At 35.2% G+C, this 27,361-nt stretch overlaps 1 protein-coding gene across 2 annotated transcripts in view; it reads right to left on the bottom strand.

The window, feature by feature from the left end:
• Positions 1-11,356: 11,356 nt before the first annotated feature.
• The window catches only part of LOC143252495 (uncharacterized), an 83,959-nt gene continuing 67,954 nt past the window's right edge, over positions 11,357-27,361 (bottom strand). The window contains exons 6-7 of one of the 2 annotated variants that reach the window (XM_076504732.1): positions 27,006-27,162; positions 11,357-11,545 (exon numbers count right to left, since the gene is read on the bottom strand). In XM_076504732.1, the coding sequence (XP_076360847.1) occupies positions 11,535-11,545; positions 27,006-27,162 (168 nt within the window). In that variant the 3' untranslated portion in view covers positions 11,357-11,534. Of the gene's footprint in view, positions 11,546-21,007; positions 27,163-27,361 lie in introns of those variants that run through there. The other variant, XM_076504722.1, reaches the window with a different exon arrangement.

Raw genomic sequence — 27,361 nt, 5'->3', positions numbered from 1 at the left:
TTATTTCCTAAAACACGCTGTTATTGTAAAAGAAACCGAATAATGATCGTTCGTCATTATCTTTAACCTTTAAACAGCGAAAGTATTGTAGGTAGCAATATCATATTATGATGGCCGTCGTTTAATGGTTAAATGCTAACTTTGAAGGAGAAAGAAGTGTTTCGGATAGTCTAAATTATCTTGTTTAGCAAGTTCTGGAAACAGCTTCTAATGGCAGAATGGTTAATGATATAAAGCTAGAAAAATAAATTATCGTTTCACATAATAGTAATAACAAGACACTTTAATAATTTAATACATAATACTACGAAATGTATTACTGTACACTTATCCATATAGACATTCGACAATACAGTCAGATTTTTGAAAGTGTTACTTTGTCACTCAGTTGTAAAAGTAAAGTTTGTTTTCCTTTTCAGGACTTACTACATTTATTTAGAACGCTCACACAATGACCTTTTAATCCAGAGATAATATAAACAGATAATGATAAAATATGAGATATAAGTATGGGCGGCTTTGACCGTAAAGAAAATTTCCGGTAGGCCGACGGTTCATTAAAAACAAATTGTTAATTTCTTAACACTATCTAAATATGCTGTCCAATTTGCTGCTAATGATTTTGTTAACTTTTAACACTACTTAAATGAAGTGCCCACTTTTTTTATTGTCTTTGTTAATTTTAACACTATTTAAATGGGGTTCCTAATTTTCTGTTAATGATTTCATTAATTTTTAACACTATTTAAATGGGGTACCTAATTTACAATTAATAGCTTAGTGAAATTTTAAAAGTTATTTAAATGGGATGTTCAATTTCTTGTTTATGGCTTTATTAGTCCTTTTTAATGGCTGAAGAGTAATAAAAAGGTAATTACATTATACTTTTTAAAATTATCGTTGTGTGTAATTTTATGGTCATGCAGGTCTATATTTTACTATTATGGATAGCAAACGCAATTAACTTTGATTGTAAATGCAAACGTTTGCACAACATATTCTTATTTCATTTATAACACTAGCAGTGGTATGTATTATAGTTTATGTGGCATTAAAGTTCTTCTCCCAATATTACTGGAGCGACGTTAGGAATATAATTTTTTCGAGCTGTTTTTAATCTCCAATCTGTCCCTCAGTACGAGTAAAAGAAGTCAATGTTATATATGTATGCTGTGTAATAATGAAAGCTAAGCAGTAATGAACTGTGTAGTTGCGATGCCTAGCAACTTTAAAATACACATAACCTTTTATTATGTAAATCTTCTCCACTGACGTACGAACAACCCTCCTCGAAATATGTTTTAAACTTTTACGTACACTCCATTTAAAACTGGATTTCTTTTAATATTGAGGGCAATAATAAAGAATAAATACAACGTTTTGTAAGTATCGAACACGAGAAACACACGCAAGAAGAAATATCTGCGAACGACATCTGTTGGTGGATTGGTGATATAAAAAGTTGGAGATTAGGAAGGAGAAATATAAAACTGTAATTCACGTGTTAATTCATGTGTATATATATATATATATATAGTACCAGTATTATATAATACGGAATACTCTTTTACCTTGAAATTCTTGTCTCAAAGACATTTTGTCGTGTTTCGTTTATTTCACGTTTTGAATTGTATTTTAACGTTTAAGAGTATATGAATCTAACATATTTAGTCATGGTATATACTTCCACTCAAATAAAATTAAAAAGTGTTGAAACAACTTGTCAAACTTTTTCAACTTTTGTGTTTTTCACTATGGTTTACGTATGAGCTAACGGCAGTTCATATTACTGAGATAATATATTATAATAAAATTATCTTCTGTCCAAGAAACAACATGGACACTTCCAAAATTATATAAATTATTCAGACCCGCAAATTTCAAGTTCATAAAAGTTGGTTTGATTTTAATAATGGATTTTCCATAATTCAGCCACGCAGATTTCGAAAATAATATTCATTTTTTTCTATCGCATAAGGATCTTTAACAAATGCGGATGCAAAACTTACTTTGATCAAATTATTATTTCGTTTACCACAAAGCATTTTTTAAAATAATTATATTTGTTAACAAAAATACAAACGAACTGATTTTTGTGAAGTATATATCTTTAAGTTTCAAATCTACGTGTTGTGGTCCTTCTTTTATGTATTGCGTTTCGCGCATCTCGTTTCAATGAGCAGCAGTAATCCGCCATCATGCTGATGTTCCACCTAACTTGATACCACCTCTCCATTTCTTTGATGTCTTCATGAAACATTTACCCTTGTTCTTCGCTGGAGGCACAGAAGTTTTTAGAGAAATAGTCAACATGTGAGTGCAACCGAACATGTTATTTACAATATTTTTTTGTAACTTGGGTCCTTTCGAACTGTTCAACCGAAGTCAATTTCCTAATCTGAGGTTGAACAAAAATCCTTTCCACATACATACTTGAAACAGTCGCCATCTTTTGTCTAAGGTCGTAACAAACTGCTTAATCAAGCCAAGTGTTATGAGAAGTGGAGGAAATAGGACTTTTATTTTTGTCAGCCAAACTATAATGTTCACTGTTTTTCGATCATAGTATCGGTTTGGTTTGTTTTGTTTTGAATTTAGCGCAAAGCTACTCTAGAGTTATCTGCGCTAGCCGTCTCTAATTTATCAGTGTAAGAGTAGAAGGAAGGCAGCTAGTCATCACCACCCACCGCCAACTGTTGGGTTACTCTTTAACCAACGAATAGTGGGATTGACCATCAGATTATAATGACCCCACGGCTGAAAGGGCAAGCATGTTTGGTGTGACGGGGATTCGAACCCTCGACTCTCAGATTACGAGTCGAGTGCCTTGACCACCTGGCTGTGCCAGCCCCATGGAATCAAGTTGACACTAACTATGTGTCTTCTTGCAGTAAAGTCACAGTGGGCTATCTGATGAGTCCACCGAGGGGAAGCGAACCCTTGACTCTATGTGGCCGTTATTTCTTTATACAATGTTCTGCTGTCCCATTCATACAAAAAAAATAGAAACTTTGTACAATCAAATGTTGACTCAAAAACGTAAATAGAACTTTTAAGTCCCCACAAAGCAGTCAACCATGTTCTTTGTATTTGACCTCAATAAGAAGAGGTTCGAGATTTTCGTACGTTTCCTTCAAGCAAACCGAATAAGCAATGTGTTTAGACCTTTTACACAGCCTCTTGCTGCCATAGCGACGAATACATAATATTGAAAATAAAGCAAATTTATCAAAGTGCATGCACAAACAATGACATGTCATGCGACCTGTTAACTGTTTATATACAATCGGTGTTTTTCTTGTGGGTTCTAGAACGATCGATAAGGTTCTCACGTCGCGATTGGTCTAGAGAACTCTATAGCCAGTGGTTGTCAATATTTTAAGCATAACAAAATGTGACCTGATTTCAATGGAAGTGTTTGACTTATATAGAAGTACGTATGACATTTTGTTGAAAATTTGTATATGGTGTAGAAAAATAGATATTTTCGGATTCAGCGTACAAGAATTACCGTAGAATATATAAAAATGTCAAGACAATAAAACCATCATAAGCTTGTGTTATGTACTAGTTGTCTTTTAAACTTTTGTTTATTGTTATGGTAACTGTAAAAAATTCTCAGTTCTCCAACATTTCTTACATTACTATGGTGAGTTTTTTCAACGTCTATACAAGTATAAAAGCTGTTACTATTTAGTAAATACCGCATTAAGTTTCGATTCTGCCAAATTCAACAGACATTACATTAACAAGTTACTTTAATCAGACAGTTAAATGAAGTCAATAAAAATATAAACGAAATACCTTTAGAATACACAACTGAACGATTATGAGGGAAAATCCTTGATATACACTCGCCTTGTTTTTGCTATAGTCAGTATAGCATAGTGACCATTAAGTCGTTATGAGCACTGGTTTGTGTAGTCTCTTCAACTGTGATAGTAAGTTTGAAGTTGTTTACAAAAAGTAAGTCTTACAACCTGTTAAATGACCTTGTTTCACAGTAAATACACTAATGTCATTTTTCTTTCAACTTTGTTTTAATTTTGCTTCTACCGCAATGTGTAAGTTCACATATGGTCAAACATTTTTCACCAGAAACCAAAACAACAACTTATAGTACGATTGTGTCCAGGGGCATGGCGTAACGGGTCATATACCCGTGAATATATATCACCAGCAAGCAGTTTCAAGATGTACCTCCTACTTCATCGTATTACAAATACAGGTATATTGGGGAGCTCGGAAGGACAGGGCACGATTGAAAACTTGGCTGAAATTTGATTTTTCCTTAGGGCGGTGGTGGAGGGAGCAAACAAGATGCCTGTCCGAAAGTTTCTGTAGTCGGCGCTATCTTGACTGTTATGACCGTCTGAATTATTTTCGTAAAATATGAGGACAAGGAGACCGTATGAGAGAAACTATTTAGTTAATAAAGAACTCTAACCAAATGGTAAAAGCTTTGATTGTTTACACGAGGGCTATCTGCGCTAGCCGTCCCTAATTTAGCAGTGTCAGATTAGAAGGAAGGTGACTAGTCATCACCACCCACCGTCAGCTCTTGGGCTACTCTTTTATCAACGAATAGTGGGATTGACCGTCACATTATAACATTCCTATAGCTGAAAGAGTGTTCTTGTTTGGTGGGACGAAGATTCGAGTCCGCGACCCTCAGACTGTGAGTCGAGCGTCCTAACCACCTAGCCATGGTAAGAACATGGCTAAATATCAATAAAAAGCAGATAATGTAAACCCCATCTTTAAGTTTTTGGAACTGATTACAGAGGTTTTGCCCCCAAACTTTAACAACCGTGCCACTGAGCAGTAGTATACTAATTAAAAATAACAATAATACTATATTTTTCTTCACTGTTTGCTTACATTTTTAAAATGTCCATTTACATTATTTATAAGATCTTAAGGCCCGGCATGGCCAAGCGTGTTAAGGCGTGCGACTCGTAATCTGAGGGTCGCGGGTTCGAATCCCGGTCGCACCAAACATGCTCGCCCTTTCAGCCGTGGAGGTGTTATAATGCGACGGTCAATCCCACTATTCGTTGGTTAAAGAGTAGCCCAAGAGTTAGCGGTGGGTGGTGATGACTAGCTGTCTTCCCTCTAGTCTTACACTGCTAAATTAAAGACGGCTAGCATAGATAGCTCTCGAGCAGCTTTGTGCGAAATTCAAAAACAAACAAAAAGATCTTAAATAATCCAAGTTTTTCTAATTACTTTCCAAATAAACAAAGAGCTGTAGGCCATAAATCATAGCTTTCCCTGCCAACAGCAGGCGTTGATATATTATTACTTTTGACACGAAGAGAAATGATTGTTTATGTTGGATTTTTTGATTAACAATTTTCGTATTTATTACGTTAAATTGTCACATGAATACTTATTTACCAATTGTAATTGTTGGCCAAATGCAATTTGTTTTCACTATTCGTTTAGTTCAACGCATCGTTTAAAATAATAACAAGGATATGTTAAAAGGAAGAAAGAAGCCGACCAAGTGAACCACTTTCTAGAATTGTAATTGTACGTCAAGTCTGTAGAATAGACTATTATTGATTTTGGAGTAAAACTTAATTAACGTCAGAAGCGTTTTTGTATTAAACTGTTTTATTGGTATCTTCAACAGTTAAATACAACTTATAAAGAAAGATGAAGGCACTTTGGGGTAGGCGGCGGACACTGCTGACCTCCCTCTGGTCAGCAGTTTTAAGTTATGGTTGACTATACCTGAAACCTTTGGTCTCTGACCTGGTTGTTTTCGGTCATGTGTACGTAAGATACAATTTAAGTTGACCATACCAATACTTCTTTTAATAATGTTCAAAAAATAATTATGTGAGAGACGTTGTAAAGGATATCCATCTGTTTATTATGGCAGCGAAAAACATCGTTATCTAATTAGAAGAAAGGATTATTGAAATTCTAGTGTTCCTCGCATGAATTGAATTATTCATCTTCTATAATGATACTCCATAATCAGGCATCTCAGCTTTTTACGTATTTTCCATGGATAATGGTCCACTCTCATTATGTTGTAACTGTTTTTCTCTTTGAAGTTTTTAGGAAAACGCCCAGAATATTCCACAGAGGCATCTATAACTTGCTTGTTAACTGTGCTTTCCTGGCAGTGCGCTTCGTTATTTTCATTTGCTAATTCACACTGTGTCATTTTATAAAACTACTGATTCAATTACTATTCGTTCGAGTTATGGTTACAAACACCTACTTCAAAACGTGAAATATCTCAGTAGGTGGTGTACACACAAATAAACTCAAAATATGGTGGATGACACGAGGCTGGTTATCTTTAAAAAGAACATTTCAAGAGTTAACAAGTTGTTGAAATAATTCTGCATAATCAAATGTAAATCAGATTTATTAAAAAGTACATTCATTTGTGTAAAAACTGTCAACTTTGAATAAATTTGTTGTAGTTAGTTTTAGTCGCGAACTATGTTCCATTAATTTATCTGTTCTTTGTAGAAGGTAAGTTATCATCATTTTAGAAACTCACACACCGCGTCCTTCCATCTATCACGTTTCTTCTAGAAGATCGGATACGAAGTGCTCACAGATCTTACCAGTATGCCGTCTGGAATCATGTCCGTTGCTTAATTTGTAACTTTAATTTTGAAGAGTCACCTTTTACGTTGTTGAGCTTTGACGATCCCTGTATTTTCAACGGATAATATAAAAATAAATTCTCTAAAACTCAAAGTAAGTGATGCATACTCGATTCTAAGGCTTTCCTAATGTTTTAGTGGCGTACAGTCATGTGAAAAAGTTAGGACACCCTATGAAAGCCTGTGTATTTTTGTAACATTTTTGGATATATAGGTATTTAATCTCAATTTTAACAATACTGAGAGATTATAGGAATATAACTAAACAATTAAAACTGAAGAAAATGCATATATTAACTGAGGAAAAAGATAGGACACCCCCACATTTATTCCCACTTAAAATGGCTCAACTCACACACAGGTGTATCGCACCAGGAGCACATGATTAGAAGATCGTTACTCAGCATTTTGAATGAGACTTGCATATTTAAACCTCAGACATTTAGTTTGCTGTGCTCCTGACTGTTGAAGTGAGAGTGAGCACCATGGTGAGTGTGTTTTGTGTGTTTGTGTGTGTTTTTCTTTTAGCAAAGCCACAAAGGCTATCTGCTCAGCCCACCGAGGGGAATCGAACCCCTGATTTTAGCGTTGTTAATGACATAACGCTGATGGGGCGCACCATGGTCAGAAAAGCTGTCTGATAGAAAGAAAATTATAGCAGCTTATGAGTGTGGTAAGGATTGAAAAGATCCCAAAAGATTTTGAAATCAGCCATTCCACTGTCCGGTAAATAGTCAACAAGTGGAGGGCTTTCAAAACAACTGCCAACATGCCCAGGTATGGTCGTCCAAGCAAATTCACACCGAGAGCAGACCGCAAGATGCTAAAAGAGGTCTCCAAGCACCCTAACATGTCATCACGGGACGTACAGCAGGCTCTGGTTACTGTTGATGTCAAAGTGCATGCCTCTACACTCAGAAAGAAACTGCATAATTTTAACCTGCATGGGAGGAGTGCAATGAGGAAACCTTTGCTCTTTAAGAGAAACATCAAGGCCAGACTGAAGTTTGCCAGAGAGAATGTAGACAAAGACCAGGACTTCTGGAATAATGTTCTTTGGACAGATGAGTCCAAAATTGAATTATTTGGCCACCAGAACAGAGGACATGTTTGGCGTAAACCAAATACAGCATTCCAGGAAAATAACCTCATACCATCTGTGAAGCATGGAGGTGGAAGTGTCATGTTTGGGGCTGCTTCGCTGCATCAGGACCTGGACAGCTCATAATCATAGAATCCACCATGAATTCTACTGTGTATCAGAGGGTGCTTGAGAATCATGTGAGTCCATCTGTACGAAAATTAAAGCTGAAGCGGAACTGGGCCCTACAACACGACAATAACCCAAAACAGACCAGTAAATCCACCAAGGACTAGCTGAAAACAAAGAAATGGAGAGTCCTGGAATGGCCGAGTCAAAGCCCAGATCTTAATCCTATTGAGATGCTGTGGGGTGACTTGAAACGGGCTGTGCATGCAAGAAACCCCTCAAACATCTCACAGCTGAAATAATTCTGCATTGAGGAGTGGGGCAAACTTTCTTCAGGCCTATGTCAGAGACTGGTAGATTGCCACAAGAAGCGTCTCACTGCAGTTATTTCAGCCAAAGGGGGTAACGCTAGCTATTAGGGGGTAGGGTGTCCTAACTTTTTCCTCAGTTATAATTTGCATTTTTGTAGAATTACATTTACAGAAGATCTTAAAAAGTCTTTTCTTCAGTTTTAATTATTTAATTATATTCCTATCATCTCTCAGTATTGTTGAAATTGAGATTAAATATCTATATATCCAAAAATGTTACAAAAATACACAGACTTTCATAGGGTGCCCTAACTTTTCACATGACTGTACATAACAAACATAGAGTAATAGATGTTTCGTTAAAGAAATAAATGAACTGAATCATAATAACCCATTGGTTGAGAGATACCTTCAAGGAAACTGGATTTGGCCCCAATATCTCCGGACTTGACTCCCATTGATTTCTTTTTATAGAAGCGGCTAAAGGTATTTGTATACAAAGAGAAGATGACGGACACTAAACATCTGAAACAACGAATTCGCGATCGGACTATTAACAATGAAAAGAATGCAATTTGCAGTGTTCAAAGAGAATAGAAATATCGTCTTCAAAATTGTTTCGAATTACACTTGACATGTGAAATACATTCTTAAACTTCGTTTAAGTACCTATGGTTACAGACTTATCGGACACCCTGTATAACAATGCATGTTTTCTTATTGCAAAGCCACATCGGGCTATCTGCTGAGTCCACCGAGGGGAATCGAACCTCTGATGTTAGCGTTGTAAATCCGTAGACATATCGCTGTACTAGCGGGAGGGCCCCCATACAACAGAAACGTAATTGTTATTTTTAAACACGACTACCACTAAACGAGATAAATATCGTGAATTTCTGACATAAAATGATAGATAACTTAAATTCACTTAAATGTTTTCAAGCAGCCGAATTTCGTGGATCGTCTGGGCGTTCGAGTACATAATTTCATTAACTGATCACGCAAACGTATTTCGTGATGGCTGTTTTTTGTCAGTTTTTGAATTTCGCGCAAAGCAACACAAGGGCTATCTGCATTAGCCGTCTCTAATAAAGCAATGTAAGACTAGAGGGAAGGCAGATTTCGTAGATTGTTTATTTTTGTTTGTTCAACTTCGCGAAAAGCTACTCCAGGGCTACTTGCATTAGTTTAAAAGTGATAGGTCAGAGGGAGGGAAGCTATTCAAAACCATCCATTGACAATTCTTACCAACAAAAGTGAAATTGATCGTGGCATTATAACGTTCCCACGGCTGAAAGAGCGAACAAATGCGGTGATAGGATTCGAATCCGCCACTCATAGATTGTGAATGTAACGTTCTAACTACTAGGTCATGCTAAGCCCAACAGGTGGTTAGAAAGCGAGTGACAACATTTAACTGTTTTTGTTGGAAATACTTTTAGTTTTCTGTAATAAAACAGTGTTCTCTTGAAATCTGTTCCTTGGTGTATCGAAGACGTTGAATAACCCCTTTACTATATTGAGAGCTCTGCTAGACCATTTTAAAAATTTATGGTTATATCATATAGTTTTAAAGTTCATTTTACTTTCTTCCAATAACCACTTTTAAAAGACAACCTAAGTGTATTGGGAGCTCTGCTAGACTTAAAGTAATTTTCGGAAACTACAAGATATTGCAGTAAATATTTGAAGTTCGTTTTACTTTCTTCCAATAACCACTTTTGAAAGATAGCCCAGAGAGCTTCTTAATAACACGTCCTACAGTTTTCACAATCTAGACACCCATCCTTGGGCTGGATTAAAACATAACCTACATCGTTGATAACGTCACACACACACTATATTGTTTTAACTGGCGGTCCACAAAAATTGTATTATTGATACTCTGGTGTAATCATATAAATAAAAGATTATTCATCAGTTGGTATATTTGGCTTTATGTTGGCAGAATGATTTCTGATATGTACCATAATGGCATATGATATATCCACATATGTTACAAAACCGAAATGTTAGTAAACCTATAGAGACAAATTTATCTGTCAGTCTGTTTCACCCTATCATCTAGTTCTCTAATAAAATAACGAAGAGATATATGGTACATGGCTTCTGTCGCTAGGAGCATTAAACATTGGTACGATAATAAATATATGTATTAGTTTTAACATTGGTACGATAAATATGTGTATCAGTTTTAACATTGGTACAATAATGAATATGTGTATCAGTTTTTACATTAGTATGATAATGAATATGTGTATCAGTTTTAAGATTGGTACGATAATAAATATGTGTATTAGTTTTTACGTTGGTACGATAATAAATCTGCGTATCAGTTTTAACATTGGTACGATAATAAATCTGTGTATCAGTTTTAACATTGGTACGATAATGAATATGTGTATCAGTTTTAACATTGGTACGATAATAAATATGTGTATTAGTTTTAACGTTGGTACGATAATAAATATGTGTATTAGTTTTAACGTTGGTACAATAAATATGTGTATCAGTTCTAATTATTCCTGTTCCTAGTGCATGGGGAGAAAGTGTATGATATATTTTATGAGGTTACACGAAGATAATTCCAATAGAAACTGAGAAGATGTGAGGAATCTTATTATTAGAAATTTGTGATGGATTGTTTTTTCACTGACAGATATCTTACTGAACTGAATACACACGTTTTTCACTGACAGATATCTTACTGAACTGAATACATACATTTTAGGATTGAAAAAAAAAATCGGTTTCCTAGAGTTGTTATTTAACAACTGTGCGTTACTTTGATTTTTGTTACTCTGATCTTCCCAGTTAGTTTTTTTTTTGTAATTAAGCACAAAGCTACATAATGGGCTATCTGTGCTCTGCTCACCACGGGCATCGAAACCCAAATCTAAGTTATAAATTCAGATATCAAGCTTAATATGGGTACGCTCAAATCTCAAACTTCCGTTAATAAAGTACACAAGCGTTGCTTCGGGAGCTCTAACAACAGTTTCATTCAACAAAACTTTGAGAGTAAAGTCAGACAAAATCAGGCTTTTACCATTAAAAACAACCAGTAGTAGCCGAAGACATAATCAATAATTTTCACTTGAATTTTTATGTGAGGTATACCGAAAGAAAGTACAGTCTTCTGGTTTATGTTTTGACGGATTTTTTTTTTCTTTTATTTAAGCACACAACTTTCTCCCAATTTGCTAACTTTTCCACGTGTCGCATACATTATGGTTTTCTCGGGCTATATCACCTGCTAACGCTTGTCACGTGATGGTAGAAAGTTGCAGGTATATTTAACATATTGAAACATCTGCTTGTATAAAAGATAAGTACATATTCAAAATATTCTCTAGTCGCGTGCACTGGGGTTTCATTTCAGTAGAATCCTGAAAAAGCCAAAATGTAATAATGCCTTAAAATGAAGACTTATCAGTTATTCATACGAAAACATTAGGGTTTTTTATTTAATTTATATTAAATAAAACATTAGCAACATAGATATGTTTTTTGTTACAGAAACTAACTTATCCAGTTTGTTTCTTGTTTATAGACTGTATTAATGATTTATTTGACTTTATTGTAATAAATACTTGTTGATTTAAACTAACTGACAAATTGATTTGTCCTACCACAAGAGGAATACAAAATATTTTGAGATAAACTGTCCATTTTCTTATCTATCTTCTTAGCACATGCGCAGAATTGTTTATGATGTGGAGACGCACTTGTTTTCTGTCACTAGCTTAACGTCTGGGACACTTTTAATTAACAACGCAATATAAACGTATCTACAATAGCGTAATAAATATGGGTGTTTTGTTGTTCTTTGTTTGTGACTGTACCAATTAAAATCTATTCACAAAGAGAGATTGTTGCAGTGAACACAGACAATGATGTCTGTGTAACTGGTACGTTATTTAAGATAAATATATGTTACCCTTTGACCTAGACTGACTCTCTTCCCTCCTGGTAAGTTTGTTGCTTTATACGAGTGGAGTTGAACGAATGATTGTTTTGCTTTTTGAATTTCGCGCAAAGCTACGCGAGGGCTATCTGCGCTAGCCGTCCCTAATTTAGCAGTGTAAGAGTAGAGGGAAGGCAGCTAGTCATCACCACCCACCGCCAACTCTTGGGCTACTCTTTTACCAACGAATAGTGGGATTGGATTAACCGTCACATTATAACGCCCCCCACGGCTAAAAGGGAAAGCATGTTTGGTGCGATGGGGATTCGAACCCGCGACCCTCAGATTACGAGTCAAACGCTTTAACCCACCATGCCGTGCCGGGCCTGAGCGAATGATCAGTTTCTTGTACCTCATTCCGTGACCTTTTAACTACGTGCACGTTCGAATTCATGAGGTGTTTATGAGTAAATTAAATAAGAAATTTATCGATAATAACCTTATAAGTTGTTTCTATGAACAGATATTTGTAATCATAATAACATAAAAATAAAAGAAGAACGTCGAACAGTTTTTGTTTTCAGTTTTCTACTTACAAAATACATTATTAAAATTCTCTAGGAAAAGAAAATTTGGATTTTTTATTTTAAATTATTGCGTGCAGGTTAAGTGTATCACTTGAAAACGTTGAAACAATCAATTCATAAACTACCATCGAATAGATAGTAGGCTTAACCTAAAAGAAGCTGGCGGTAACATGAATGGTATGTTTATTGTGACGAGCTTTTAAACGGCGCAGTAGCCTAGTTGCTTCGCGCCATAAAACGCCAAACTAACCACCCAAGCTTTTAAACGCCTCAGAATCAAAATTTCAATAAATGTTTTACTATTACAATTGTTTGCAGGAACTTAATTCTAATAATACCAGTCTACACATAAAACATTTTTCTCACATACACATTGAATTGAATAGCAAACTGTTTGACTGACCAATAATTACTCATAATCTGAGGGTCGCGGGTTTGAATCCCGGTCGCACAAAACATTCTCGCCCTTTCAGCCGTGGGGGCGTTATAATGTGTCGATCAATCCCGCTATTCGTTAGTAAAAGAGTAGCCCAAGAGTTGGCGGTAGGTGGTGATGACGAGGTATCTTCCCTCTAGTCCTATACTGCTAAATTAGGGACGGTTAGCGCAGATAGCCCTCGTGTAGCTTTGCGCGAATATAAAACAAAAACAAAAACAGATCAATTTTTACTTTACATGTACAATTTTTTTTTTCCAAAAACACGACTAGAAAATAACTTTTTTTTTCATCATGTATGTAGCCAATAAAAGTTTCGTGTGGGCATAACACGCATATTGTGTACGAGTTACTAAATACTTTTCATATGCACAAATGGTGATTGTTTAAGTGTTGTCTACAGCTCGAACTTCTGCTATCTTTATTATGCATATGTTATATGTTTGTACATTATTTAAATATGTTGAAATCATAAATGTTTTGTCCGATTCATTATAATGTATGTTTTGTGATATTAGAAATCTGAATATTTGAAAACAGAGCATCCACTTTGATGAAGTCGCCAACAATGTTTTCAGATGTTGTTTTGGATGTTTATTGTTGTCACCAGTAGCATGGCAGTATGTCTGCAGACTTACAACATTAGTAACCGGGTTTCAATATTGTTGTTGGTAGAGCACAGATAGCCGTTTGTGTAATTTTGGGCTTAATTACTAATAAACAACCAATTATTTTTTTAAGAATCCATGGTTCATTGTTCTATTTATTTTTTAACAATCCAATCTATTTTGACAATTATCTAAAAGTCATACTCTTCCACATTTCAAATTTATTGCTTAAAATTTAAATAAACATTATCGGATCTTTCGTTCATAATACACAGTCTCCGGAACGATCTAGTGGTTAGAGTACCTGGCTCTTACCCAGCAATCTTTTGCCGAATATGCTATGTGGTACCTGAATGGTGTGGACTATTTATCAAAAATAGAAGCCACAGAAACAATTAGCTAATAACATAACAGGAGATGTTGGGTGCAAACTAACTAATCTGACTCTAAGGTGTTTCGACGAAAGAAAACAAAAATTATGGTTAATATAGTCCAGTCTGACTGGACCCACATTTACCAATGGAGTGCCTCAGAGGTCAGTGATTGGGCGTTTGCATTTTCTTATTTACGTTAATGATACTGATAATGGTGTAATTAGTACACTAGTAAAGTCTGCTGATGAAATTACACATGAGTATTTCTAGCTGTACTGAAGATGACGGGGTGTCACGCAATGTCTTTGATAAATTGGGAAGATGGACAAATTACCTTTAGTTATATAATTAAGTGCAACGCAATGCACTGCGATTATGATAATTAGGATGGCATGTTTAATATAGATAGGAACCCACTCATTACCATGACTAAAAAGAAGGATCTTGACATTGATAGAAACCATCATATCAGTGTTAGCAGAAAGCTAAAATAAGTTTAGAGTGTAATTATAAACACAATTATTACAAGTCGAAAGAGGTAATTAACTCTTTCTACAAATCTCAAGTTAGGCCTCACTTGTATGTAATACTATGTACATTTCAGGCTTCTACATCTAAGAAAACAAAAAAAAATATTAACCTATTGGAAACGGTTCAAAGGCAGGTTACAAGAATGGAATGTTTTTTTTTTTAGGAAGTTTAAGATGTCTTATTTTACTTTGAGAAAAGAAATGTAATGGATAATCATATTAAAGCTTACGAAATTACCTGAATGATCAACTGGATGCAGGCCTGTTAAGTTCATTGTTCTATATACTGAAGTCAATAGGGTGAGAGAACATAAACTTACGATTTGGAAAAGACAGGCTAAGCTCCAGTTAAGACAGTTTTATTTTCCGAACAAAGTGTTTATTCAGGTTATGGAATGAGTAGTTGCCAACAATAGCGAAGGCCAGAACATTACAATATTTTAAGAGGGGAGACAATGCTTTCTTAAAACGTAAAAGGTGTGTTTGTACTTTTGTTATAATGACAGCCGTGAGGAACAAAGTACTTGATCCCTTGTGTTTCATATATTTGATGGGAAATTCAATCATTTCAATGCATGTTCATGAACGTGCTCTATGGAAGAAATATAGAATATATTTATATATGTATGTGCGTTTTTATAGCAAAGTCACATGGGGCTATCTGCTACGTTCACTGAAGGGAATCGAATCCTTGACTTTAGCGTTGTAAATCCGTAGACTTACCACTCTCCCACCGACGGACATATTTGTGTAGAATATCTTGCAAACCACATCAATGTTCTAACACTTCATACCTACACACGGTCAAATTCAAATTATTGGTTACTGGTTAACACTTGTAATATGTTTTTGTTTCATTGAGAGTTCACCACTACATGGATTGGGTAATTCCCTTATACATAAAGTTTTCGTTAGAAGCTTTTGAAACGTGAAGATGCAATTCCACAGTGGTTCAGTGATAAGTCTGAATTCTTATAACGCTGAAAACCGGGTCTAAATGCTCGTGGTGGGCGCAACACAAAGAGCTCATCGTGTAGCTGTGCGCTTTACAACAAACATGTTTTTTGTAGTTTTTTTTGGTTTTTTGGAATTTCGCACAAAGCTACTCGAGGGATATCTGTGCTAGCCGTCCCTAATTTAGCAGTGTAAGACTAGAGGGAAGGCAGCTAGTCATCACCACCCACCGCCAACTTTTACCAACGAATAGTGGGATTTACTGTCACAATATAACGCCCCCCACGGATGGGAGGGCGAACATGTTTGGCGCGACCCTCAGATTACGAAGCGCACGCCTTAACGCGCTAGGCCATGCCAGGCCTTACAACAAACAATCGTGATGGAAACTATCAATTACGTCAATGATTGTGTCGTTTGAAAACAGCAAAAGTATTACTGAAAAATAAATTAAAATAGATATGAAGCTAACTAAAAAAAATAAAGTTATAATCTTAATATCCACTGAAGCAGGTGATTCTGTAGACTTTTGTTTGGTTGTCATGGAAACGAATTAGTCAACATCACCGTTGACACGAAGTACGGAAATTGAAAACGGGATTTCGTGACTAGATTACGTGCACTTATAGAAGCGCCATCTACTAATTGATATCAACCCTTTCAAAGTATGAAATGTAACTGCTGTTCATGGTTTGCAGACATTTCTGACTTTGTAAAAACCGTCTTTTATTTACATTAGATTGCTATTGCGGATACGTACTTTCATTTCTTGCTGATTTGCAACACGAAGTTTAACATTAAAAATATCCTGGCCATTTACAATTACATAGTCTTTCACCCAACTGTTAACTGAAGCATTTCCAACATATCATCTTTCAAGTTGGATATGGACTTATTACAGCAAACATTACCCTGTACTGTTGGTAGATAGGGTAGTTTGTTTTCTTAAAGACGGCTGGTATGGGTATTAAAATTTTAATTAAAATAAAGTACAGAACAACGTTTCGACCTTTTCGTATCCTCTTACACTCTCGTCCTAAAGACATATGCCCGCAAACGGTCAGTTGGCAACCATCTTTATTAACCTGAAGATGACTTAAGAAGATCGAAACGTTATTCGGTACTTTATTGTAATTAACATTTTAATACACATACTAACCATCTTATGAATACATTTTTATTTCAAGTGAGTTTCTCGCCATCATGAGTTTGATTGTTTGTAGTTAAGCACAAAGCTGCACAATGAGCTATCTCTGCTCTGCCCACCAGTATCGAAGACCGGTTTCTAGAGTTGTAAGTTCGCAGACAAACCGCTCGGGGGCGGTATTGTTTGAAAACATTATTTTTGGAAGTAAAGGTAACACTAAATCACTAAATTATTAATTTAAAATCTAAAGGTTGGATTTACCTTATTCCTAAAACTTTTCTTTCTTCTGAATTACGTTTCGTACATTTACCTTTTCACTTCTTTCAAATCTCCGTTGAAACCGCTGTAATCGTGTGTCAATATTTCTATTTTATTATTGGCATTTTGTCGTGGCCAAGTGGTTAGGGCGCTCAACTCGTAATCTAAGAATCGCGGGGTCGAATCCACGTCACACCAAACATGCTCGCCCTTTCAGCCGTGGAGACGTTATAATGGGACAGTGAATCCCACTATTCGTTGGTAAAAGAGTAGCCCAAGAGTTGATGGTGGGTAGTAATGACTAGCTCCTTTCCCTCTAGTCTTACGCAGCTAAATTAGGGACGGCTAATGCAGATAGCCCTCGTGTAGCCTTGCGCGAAATTGAAAACAAACCAAACAACCCATTTTAACCCAACATTTTCTGCTCTTATGAAAAAATATAAAGCATATATCTTACTTTCAGAAGAGTGTTTATATGTGTGTGTGTTTCTTATAGCAAAGCCACATCGGGCTATGTGGCGAGTTCACTAAGGGGAATCGAACCCCCGCTTTTAGCGTTGTAAATCCGTGGGCGTACCGCTGTACTAGCGGGGGGAATGGACAAAAAGAGGAAAGAAGAAACCAATAGAAGATATTAAATCATTGGGTTTCTTTTTACTACAATTAGTAACTAAAGAAATCACATAATAGTGGAATGAGTGTCAAAGCCAACGGTTTAAGAATCAAATTAGGTGATTAATAATTGTTTATCAATTGATTTCCTACCTCTTGAGATACACGGGCTATTTCTTTTAGTTTTAAGATGTTCTTTGTCAGAGGAATAATTTAATATTGCTAAATATTTTATCCACAACGCTTCCCTTTGAGTTGAAAGAACTTAAATCTCACATCTTGTTAAACTTTCTACAGATCTTCCAGACATCAAAGTACTGACAAGTACTTAGCTCAATGGCAATGCTGTGGTTCTAGTTGCTTCAGTTATATTTATTATTAAAGCAGTTGTTGATTTTGAGGTGCGATCTTATAAGCTCTTCTTAACGTCAGATTCTGTTTTATGGTCTCTTTAATGTAGCAGGAGATACGCCACCTTCATCACAATTTTTTTTTGTTTTTAGTGGGGTCAAAGTATGCTTTTTCGTAATCATGACCTTCATCCTATGGATGAAAACATAGTTGGCCAAAGTGTGATTTTGGAGCTGATTGCCAAATTTTTTTCGTTTCCACGGAGACTGGTTGTTGTTTTGTTTGTTTATGAATTTCGCGCAAAGCTACACGAGGACTATCTGCGCTAGCCGCCCCTAATTTAGGAGTGTAAGAATACAGGGAACGCAGCTAGTCATCACCACCCAACGTCAGTTTTGGGCTACTCTTTTAATAACGAATAATGAGATTAACCATCACATTATAACGCCCCTACGGCTGAAAGGGGCGAACATGTTTGATGTGACGGGGATTCGAGTCCGCGACCCTCACATTACGAGTCGAACATATTTTCACGGAGGACACTGAAATGTTAGGCTCTTTAGTGTGTGTTTTCTTATAGCAAAGCCACATTGGGCTATCTGCTGAGTCCACCGAGAGGAATCAAACCCCTGATTTTAGCGTTTTAAGTCCGTAGACTTACTGCTGTACCAACGGGAGACTGACTCATTAGATCTGTATTGTTTAAAAATCTCCCAACACGAGTATTCTTCCACGGAGAATGCTATGTAATTCCTCCAATATTAAAATTATTCTGACGACATTGCAAGTAAAGTAAAAAAACAAACAAACTCAAATCAACCAGATTTCAAACCCCACTTACTGAAGTATAATTTAACTATTGAACTTGAATCCTCAGTTTTTTCATGGCTAGTTTAGTAACGTATCAAATGGCACGATTCTTAAATATACTCTTCAAAACAAGAAACGCAAAAGGGATATTTTTGTTATTTTAAAGAGAAATATATGTAATAATGTTACAAGCTCAGAGTATGTGATGTTACACGTGTTAAGACACTGATTGTCAGACCAAAATGACAATAAAAGTTGTGCACTTTGAAAACGGAGGAAAACATAGGATTTTTCGCCAAAACGCATGCGTGTCCAATAAATTTGTTTGAGAGATCTGCATGTTCTGCAAGTGCAACATGTGCAAAATCCCTATAAAAGTGACGGGTTCTCGGTTTCCATAGCTCAGTGTTAAGCTACCGACATGCAATACAGTTACGCCAAGACTGACTGAAGCACAACGCAACAACGCCATTGGTCGCTTGGAAGCAAGCGAATCTCGATAAGATGTTGCCAGAGCTGTGAATGTCCACCCAAGCACCATCACAAGGCTACGGAATCGTCACCAACAACATGGATCAACTCGTGACCGTCCACGATCTGGCAGACCTCGTGTGACCACGCCCGCACAAGATCGCAACATCCGGTTACGTCACCTTCGGGATAGAACCACCACTGCGACATCTACTGCCTCAACCATACCAGGGCTGCTTAGGATTTCCGATCAGACCATACGCAACCGTCTACGAGATGCAGGAATCCGACCTCGACGTCCAGTCAGAGGCGTCATCCTCACCCAGAAACATCGTCAAGCACGGCTGCAGTGGACTCGGGCACATCGGGTATGGCCTCATCGACGGTGGAGGCATGTTTGGTTCAGCGATGAATCACGTTTTATGCTTCGTAGGCAGGATGGAAGGACCCGTGTTTACCGTCGCCTAGGTGAACGTTTTGCAGCAAACTGTGTGCAGGATGTTGACAGATTTGGTGGTGGCAGCGTCATGATGTGGGCTGCCATCGTCTACAATGCCAGAACAGACCTTTTGCACATTCGAGGGAATCTTACGGCTCAACGATACGTCGACGAGATTCTTAGGCCCCATGTGCAACCCATCATGCTGAATGTCAACGACGTTTTTCAACATGACAACGCCCGTCCTCACAAAGCCCGACTCACCACTGTCTTCTTGAGACACCACAACATCAACGTTCTTCCCTGGCCCTCCAGATCACCAGATTTAAACCCCATCGAACATCTTTGGGACGAGTTGGACCGACGTCTGCGACGGCGACAACCTCAACTGCAGACTCTACCTCAACTTGCAGCAGCTCTGTAGGCTGAGTGGATAGCCATTCCACAGGATGTGATTCGTCATCTCATCGCTTCCATGGGCAGGAGATGCCAAGCAGTTATTGATGCTCACGGGGGGCATACTCGTTATTGACGTTGAGTGACGTTCAACTTCAACTAGTGAGCGTGGACTTCGCCTTTGCAGACTTTGGATGCTCAGCAGTGAATGTGCAAAGTTTCACACATGTCATACAGAACTACCCGGAATAAACTTGTTAACAATTTGTCTCATATTTTGCCTTTTGCGTTTCTTTTTTTGAAGAGTATATTTAGAGCTCATGTACTGTTATTTCTAGTGGAATATACCGTGATTAAACTTTAAGTTCAATAATAAAAGTTTAAAAGTGGAACCCCATCAAGTATACTTGTAAACTACTTAAAAAAAATAAAACAAAAAACTGACAGGGTTGAACCCACATCTAAGCTAATTATTAACCACCCCATTAACTTATTTAATGGTACTATTGCTATCAATAAATTGTTGTACAGACTTGTCATTTTCTGCTTATAAGTAAAACATTTTGTAGACTTGGTCGATAATACAACGTCAACAAGATTACTTGCATTGTAGAATTCACCGACAAGCATAATTTTTGAAATCGAAATTATTATTAATGTTTTATTTTTGTATTTTTCTCTTCTATGACGCTACTGATTTGTAACTCTTTAACACGGTCTTCTAAGAACGTATATTGTAATTATGGTACTAACCGCAGTGTGGGTACCTACGATATTGTCCAAGCATTCTTTAAAGCTGTATAATTTATAGTTATGCAGCATGTAGCAAAATGTATGTTTTTATAGTTTGAGCAATAAGATTGGTTCTCAAAATATAACTAGTTTTCAAAATGAGCATTTACCTGCTGCTTTCGTATTGTGCCTTCTGTTTAAACAGATTAATTTCTAAATTCCATTCAATAAGAAATATATAACATTAGAGCAAACAGATTTATTTATATCTTTTCTTTTCTTTTTGTACAGCACCTCAATCAATAATAAACAATGAAAAAATTGTAGCGTATGAATCCACTATATTAAATTATGGTAGCATAGCGCCACCTCTGGAATAACTAGTGCGTTACAGTATTAACATTATTAGATAATAGAAATGCAGTTACACTAGAAATAAATGGTCGTTACCATAATAACAATTATTAGAAAGTTTCATTAAAACCCATTTTCATATAAATGGCAAAACATGAACGGATTACAAAATTTGTACTACGTTAATGATGGCATTGGTAATAGCATATATCAATGTTATTTGACTAACAGTATTATATGAGTTTTATAACATCATAAAATACGTGGCCAACACGTTATCATATTAATTAAAAGACATTAACTTTGGAAATATACTTACAAAATCTCGCACATAAACAATCTATCGTTCTGAATGGTATATATTCACATATCATTTACAAAATTAGAAAGAAGAAAATATTCTGTGCTGAAAATTACCTAAATTGTAATTCATAAAAATAAACTGCAGTATCCCAATGCTACTGGCATGGTAACAAAGATGGGTGAATTTTTACTAACAAATATATATACTTAAATAAACGTAATGAAATTAATAGTAACTTGACATATAACTATTTATAATCATCAAGAAGTGGTTATTACAGATTCCTCCAAAATAAAACCATTTCATTATGCTTCTAAGTTGTCATCTGTCAACTAACTATTATATTAGCATAATGTTATTCCATACACAAGTAACGAAACTAACACAGAACTTATAATCTATACCAAGGATCACCTAAATATAATTATTAATTGTTTGCTTTCTTTTTTTACTACACGTTAGTTTCTAATTAATTCATATCCAAAATTTCGACTGTCAATCTTGTGCCAATTTTAATGAACTTAAAATAGATTCATGTCTATGGATTCTTGTGAGAAAGGCTGATGTGCTAGGGTTTTCCAACTGTACCATATGGTTCAACTCCTGTGCTAGGGGTTTCCAACTGTACCGAATGGTTCAGCTCCTGTGCTAGGGGTTTCCAACTGTACCGAATGGTTCAGCTCCTGTGCTAGGGGTTTCCAACTGTACCGAATGGTTCAGCTCCTGTGCTAGGGGTTTCCAACTGTACCGTATGGTTCAGCTCCTGTGCTAGGGGTTTCCAACTGTACCGTATGGTTCAACTCCTATTATTTTAATATGATTCAACTTATTACATTAGCCTCCTACGTAATAGACCTTTGCATCAAAAGTATTGAAACTCTTTTATGTCGTTCTTTTACCTCTTTGTTTCTCAAATGTATTGGAATCCACATTCACGAGGGATACTGCACATAATACCTTTACAGACACACAGTTATATTAATATTATGCTAAACTATTTTAAGACTAAATGGAGAACATACATCATTCAGTCCGCAGAAGTAGGTAACACATCAGCCTTTAAAATCCAGAATCGATATCCGACTTTTATCTGCTTAAACAATTCTCGTGTCTTCCCTGGATACGGCATCAGATTAATGGCCAAAACGTAGGATATAAATTAATTAAAAGCTAAGAAAAATATAAATAATTAATAACTAAACTTGAATAACCTATGATACCAAATGCAAATATATATGATCAACATTTTCACACTTAACTACAAAACTTTTTATGTTTGTGTTACTGATATTTAAAGAAAGACTAAAATATTCTGCGAACTACTTAACTGAATGAGAGATTGAAAGGAATATATACTGTTGGTGTGAACGTGCTTTGTATTCATTAGGAGCAAAACCTGTACACTGAATAGGTGAAGTGAAAAAAAAAAAGTGTCATTGGCCACTATTTAGTTCTTCATATTAACCACACAATAGCGGATATAATAAATAAATTTCTCTTTCTCTTTGGTGAACTTGTGTTCAGAGCTACTGATGAGAAGTTGAATTATCCAAAACTATTTTAACCCAATAACACACGCTGATTAAAGTGTAGATTGAATTGGACCTCCCTTGAACTTAGACTTCAGAAATTAAGCAGTTTTGTAAACAGGTTATTTATGTAAATATAACATTTCAGCCTTCATACGTACATGTAATAATACAAAGTTAATAATAAACTTATATTTTCTTGTTTAGCTTTTAAAGCAGACACAAAAAGTAGAGGAAACAGGTAATTAGAACTTAAAAAAATATAATTTATGTGGGCTAAGTCAGAAATACGTGCTTTCAACTGTTGATGACAATAATCTAAAATACAAAAAACAAACAAGGAACGATTACAATATCTATCGCCATCTAGTGAATACTTTCAGAAACATAAGCTTTATACCTAAAACGAAATAATAATATTAAAAAAGATATTTTTCATACCTCAAGAACGTTAAGTTTATTCAGATAGAAATCCGTGTGCAAAAAATAACATTGTTTCTGAAAAGTATTAGTTAACTGCTAAACATAAAATTAAAAAGAAAATTAAACTGAACGTTCGTCCAATAGAATATTGCAAAAGTTTAAGGATGTGCACGCGTGCGTGTATTTTTCTTTTGGCAACGCCACATTGGACTATCTGCTGTGTTCATGGAGGGTTAAGAAACAATTACGTACATTTAATACGCATCAAATGCTTTAGAGAATATAAGATAACGTTAGACTTCTTATGATTATCTGGTTGTTTTATCACCCTAAAGTTTGTTTAACACACTTCCACCCTACTGACTCAGGGACAGTCTATTATGCTTAGTTACTGTTGTAATTTATTATTCTACTTGGTCAAGGGATCTTTCTAACGACGAATACATTTTAAGATATATTTTAATAAATATACCAACAACATATATATGTAAAAAGGAAATAATAGCGCCGTATAATCTGGATTTCTTACAGGTAGTAAAGTCACTGAATTTTACAGATTTACCTACATTACTGACACATGTGACACTACAAGAGTAATAAAAACATGTGTAAATTGAAACTTCGTTTCTTTCAACCATATTATAATTTACTATTCGTCTATACTATTTCAATGAAATTAAAGTATACGGATTGGTGGCGCTCCAACATATCCATGTAATGTAAGCCAAAGTATGTAATACGTAAGCAACCAGGTAATACGTTTCGATACGTGGAATCCATATGGTGCCACGCACAAACTACTTGATTATTCAAAGTCTTCGTAAGCTTCTAAATGAGAACAACAAAGCAAATCTAAATCGCAAACAGAATAAAAATATTGTTTTCTAATTCAATCATCCATAATATATTCGTGAAAGCTTTCTTTTAGCAAAACTCAAGTGATTCAGAGAAGCCCAGATTATCTATAGTTCACATGGTTAATAACTCGATCAAATTTATTTTCGGACCCTTTTCATCACCATAATTTATTGTACTCCGAGATTAAGTTCTCAAACCATCTCTTTTGAAGCCTAGACAACCACATTTGCTCATTCTCTTTGCTGATATATATATTATTTGTATAAAAGACAATTTTTGTAGATTCAACAGCCACGTTTCATGTTATGACTCAATAGTAAATACAAATAAAATGTACATAACTTCACTGTTCTTTTAGATGATATTAGTGGGAACCTTATAAACAAAACTGCCGGATAGATAGTGTCGTTCATTGAAAACCTATCAACTAATTTACGTGAAACGGTTTATGCATGTATATATACACACTAGAAAATAAAATAAACCTGGATCAAAATAATTTTAAATCAAATGCAGAGCTATGTTTATCTTACGCACTTATTTCCATTCAGACGAATTTAAACAATACCGCTTAAACCTGAAAAAACGTTTAGTACCTTGGAAATGATTATATAAAAAAAAGCCACTTGAAACATCAACTCCCTCATGTATTAAACCCACAATTTATAAAATAACTTGAAACACCATAAAATTATTTAAAAACATATTTTTGATGAAAACGTACTTTTAAAATTATACGAAAACTTTTCTCGTGGAAGTGCGAGACAACTCGCAAACTATAAATTGACTGTTAACTTCTTCATTTAAAGCTTTCTACGTAGCTAAGGGTTCTTTTTTTTCTTTCAACCACGTTCTCTGACAGAACTTTCAGATGTATAAATATCAAACTGTTAACAAAGATCTTTGTGCTAATATTTGTATTAATACTTTCACGTGATCACAATAGGCCTCAGCTGTGGTAAGCATGAACTGACTCTTTTTCCTACACGTTTCCTTTAAACGAACTTAATTTTGTAACAATCGTTACGTTATTACAGTTTACAATAAACGATTTCTAAAATAATACCAGTTTTATTTCACCAAACACACACACAGTCTGTAATGTAAGCCTAACCTATTTCCTCACGCTCGAAGACGAAGCCATATATGCATCAATGTTTCACAAATTGCAACATCTGGTACATCTTATCATAGAACGTTTTTGTAAGTGTCAATTTCTTTAGCATAACGTCAAGTGACAATATTAGACTAATAAGAGATACAATACAATCTTATGTGTTGTACGGTACCTGATATGAAAGTTGAGAACCACGTAATTTACACAGTAACCTTAAGTATAGCCAAAGGTTCTATAATAATAATAACAACACACAGTACAGTGCATGCTTGACAAACCCTACGTGTTAACTAAAAGCGGAAATAACGCTAGAGAATCTACAGGTTTTGCTAAAAGATGTCACTAGCTTCGCTATAATACTAAGACCAACACTAATACACTAAAGATTCAGTCAAACGCAACACTATGTACAATACAAGTTTGATCTACAGAAGTAACTATTCCAGCGTTACCCGAAACAAAACTACTTTTCTCATAAACTAAAAAAATATTGATAACATAAAACTGAATCATTTATTTTCAAATGGTCACAAAAGGAATCTGAAAACTAATGAATCAAAACGTAATACGGTTATTTCTTGGTATAAAATTCAAATTATGATGAAAACTCTACGTTACTAGTTATTATTACAAAGTTTAAGACACATTGAATAGAATACATATAATAATTATCTTCTTTTGTCAGAATTATAATTACAAATACCTTAACATATGCACTACATTTATATACATAGTTATAATATACAAGCAGCTAATCTATTTATATATATATATATATCATGAAAGTGTCTAAACTAAAAATCTTTTTAACAACAGATCACACTTGTACAACGTTGTTTTATTTCTTTGTTTATTTTACAAAAATCAAAAGATAGCGCATGGAAGTTGTGATTGAAAAAGTATGTGCAAGCATGTGTAACTCATATCTCCTTCACATGTCTAGTAAGTCACTGCTTTTGATAACCAAAAACAAAGTTGTAATGGAATGAAGATAAATGTTTAGTTTTAACAATACTAATGGTACCAGTTAATTCATTTGTCCAATGAATTATTTAATCTTGAAGTTTCTAATGATGACAGACAATACTGAACAACAGGAAATTTCAAACTGCTGAAGGTAGTTGTTTGGTCTGTAGAACATTGATGACAAAACAAATTCACTTATCAAAGAAATGATAGAATTTTCCTGAGAGTAGAGAGTATTAAAATAATGGAACATAAATCAAACACCTTGAAACCTTAACCTCAAGAGTTTTAGGAAGGACCTGTGAAAGAAATTGTTTTCTCTACTTATCGCAAGCATGATAAGTTAGCTAGTTAGCTTTCATAGCATAATTTTACCCTGTTTTTTTAAGACTCAGTTTATTGTTTGCTAATTGTATTTCAGTCTTTGTCACAGGGAATGCTACCTGATTCTTCACTGTGTGGAGACTTAGATTCTACAGTAAAACTTTCTACTCCAGAATCAGGAGTGAGAGGCCCAATGTCATTGCCCATGTTGCTCACTGTGTGCACTGGTTTTGGCACAAGATTTTCTTTCATTTGCATAACCTCCTGCTGTAAAACAGTCAACTGTTCCTGAAGGACTTTATTCTGGTTTATAAGAGCAGAGTAATTTTTACAAAAGCAGCTTTCTGAATTTATTATCTTACCAATTTCTTTACTATCTTCCTCTTTAATGATGTTATCATCCTCTCTCAGTCTGTGGTGCTGGTTTTTCAAAACCAGAAGTTCTCTGTTTAAGATTCTATTGATGGTCTGTAGCTGAATAAGTTTCTCTAAATTGGTTCTTTTCTCGATTTCAAATTCCTTAAAGAAAGAAAAGAGGCACTAGTATTGAATTGTGTACAGTATTCAGTTTCTATGTGAATTATAGCATTCGTATTATACTTAATATCACAGCATTCCTCCTAAGTAACGGATAAAACAAAATGTTGATTATCTTAATATATTCTAAACTTGATCACAATATCTTTTCTGAGTTAATAACTTTAAACATATAATTTTC

The sequence above is a fragment of the Tachypleus tridentatus genome, chromosome 1 (assembly GCF_004210375.1).
Source record: "Tachypleus tridentatus isolate NWPU-2018 chromosome 1, ASM421037v1, whole genome shotgun sequence".
Lineage (NCBI taxonomy): Eukaryota > Metazoa > Arthropoda > Merostomata > Xiphosura > Limulidae > Tachypleus > Tachypleus tridentatus.
The sequence above is the reverse complement of the archived record's forward strand: the minus strand, read 5'-3'. Positions and strand labels throughout refer to the sequence as shown.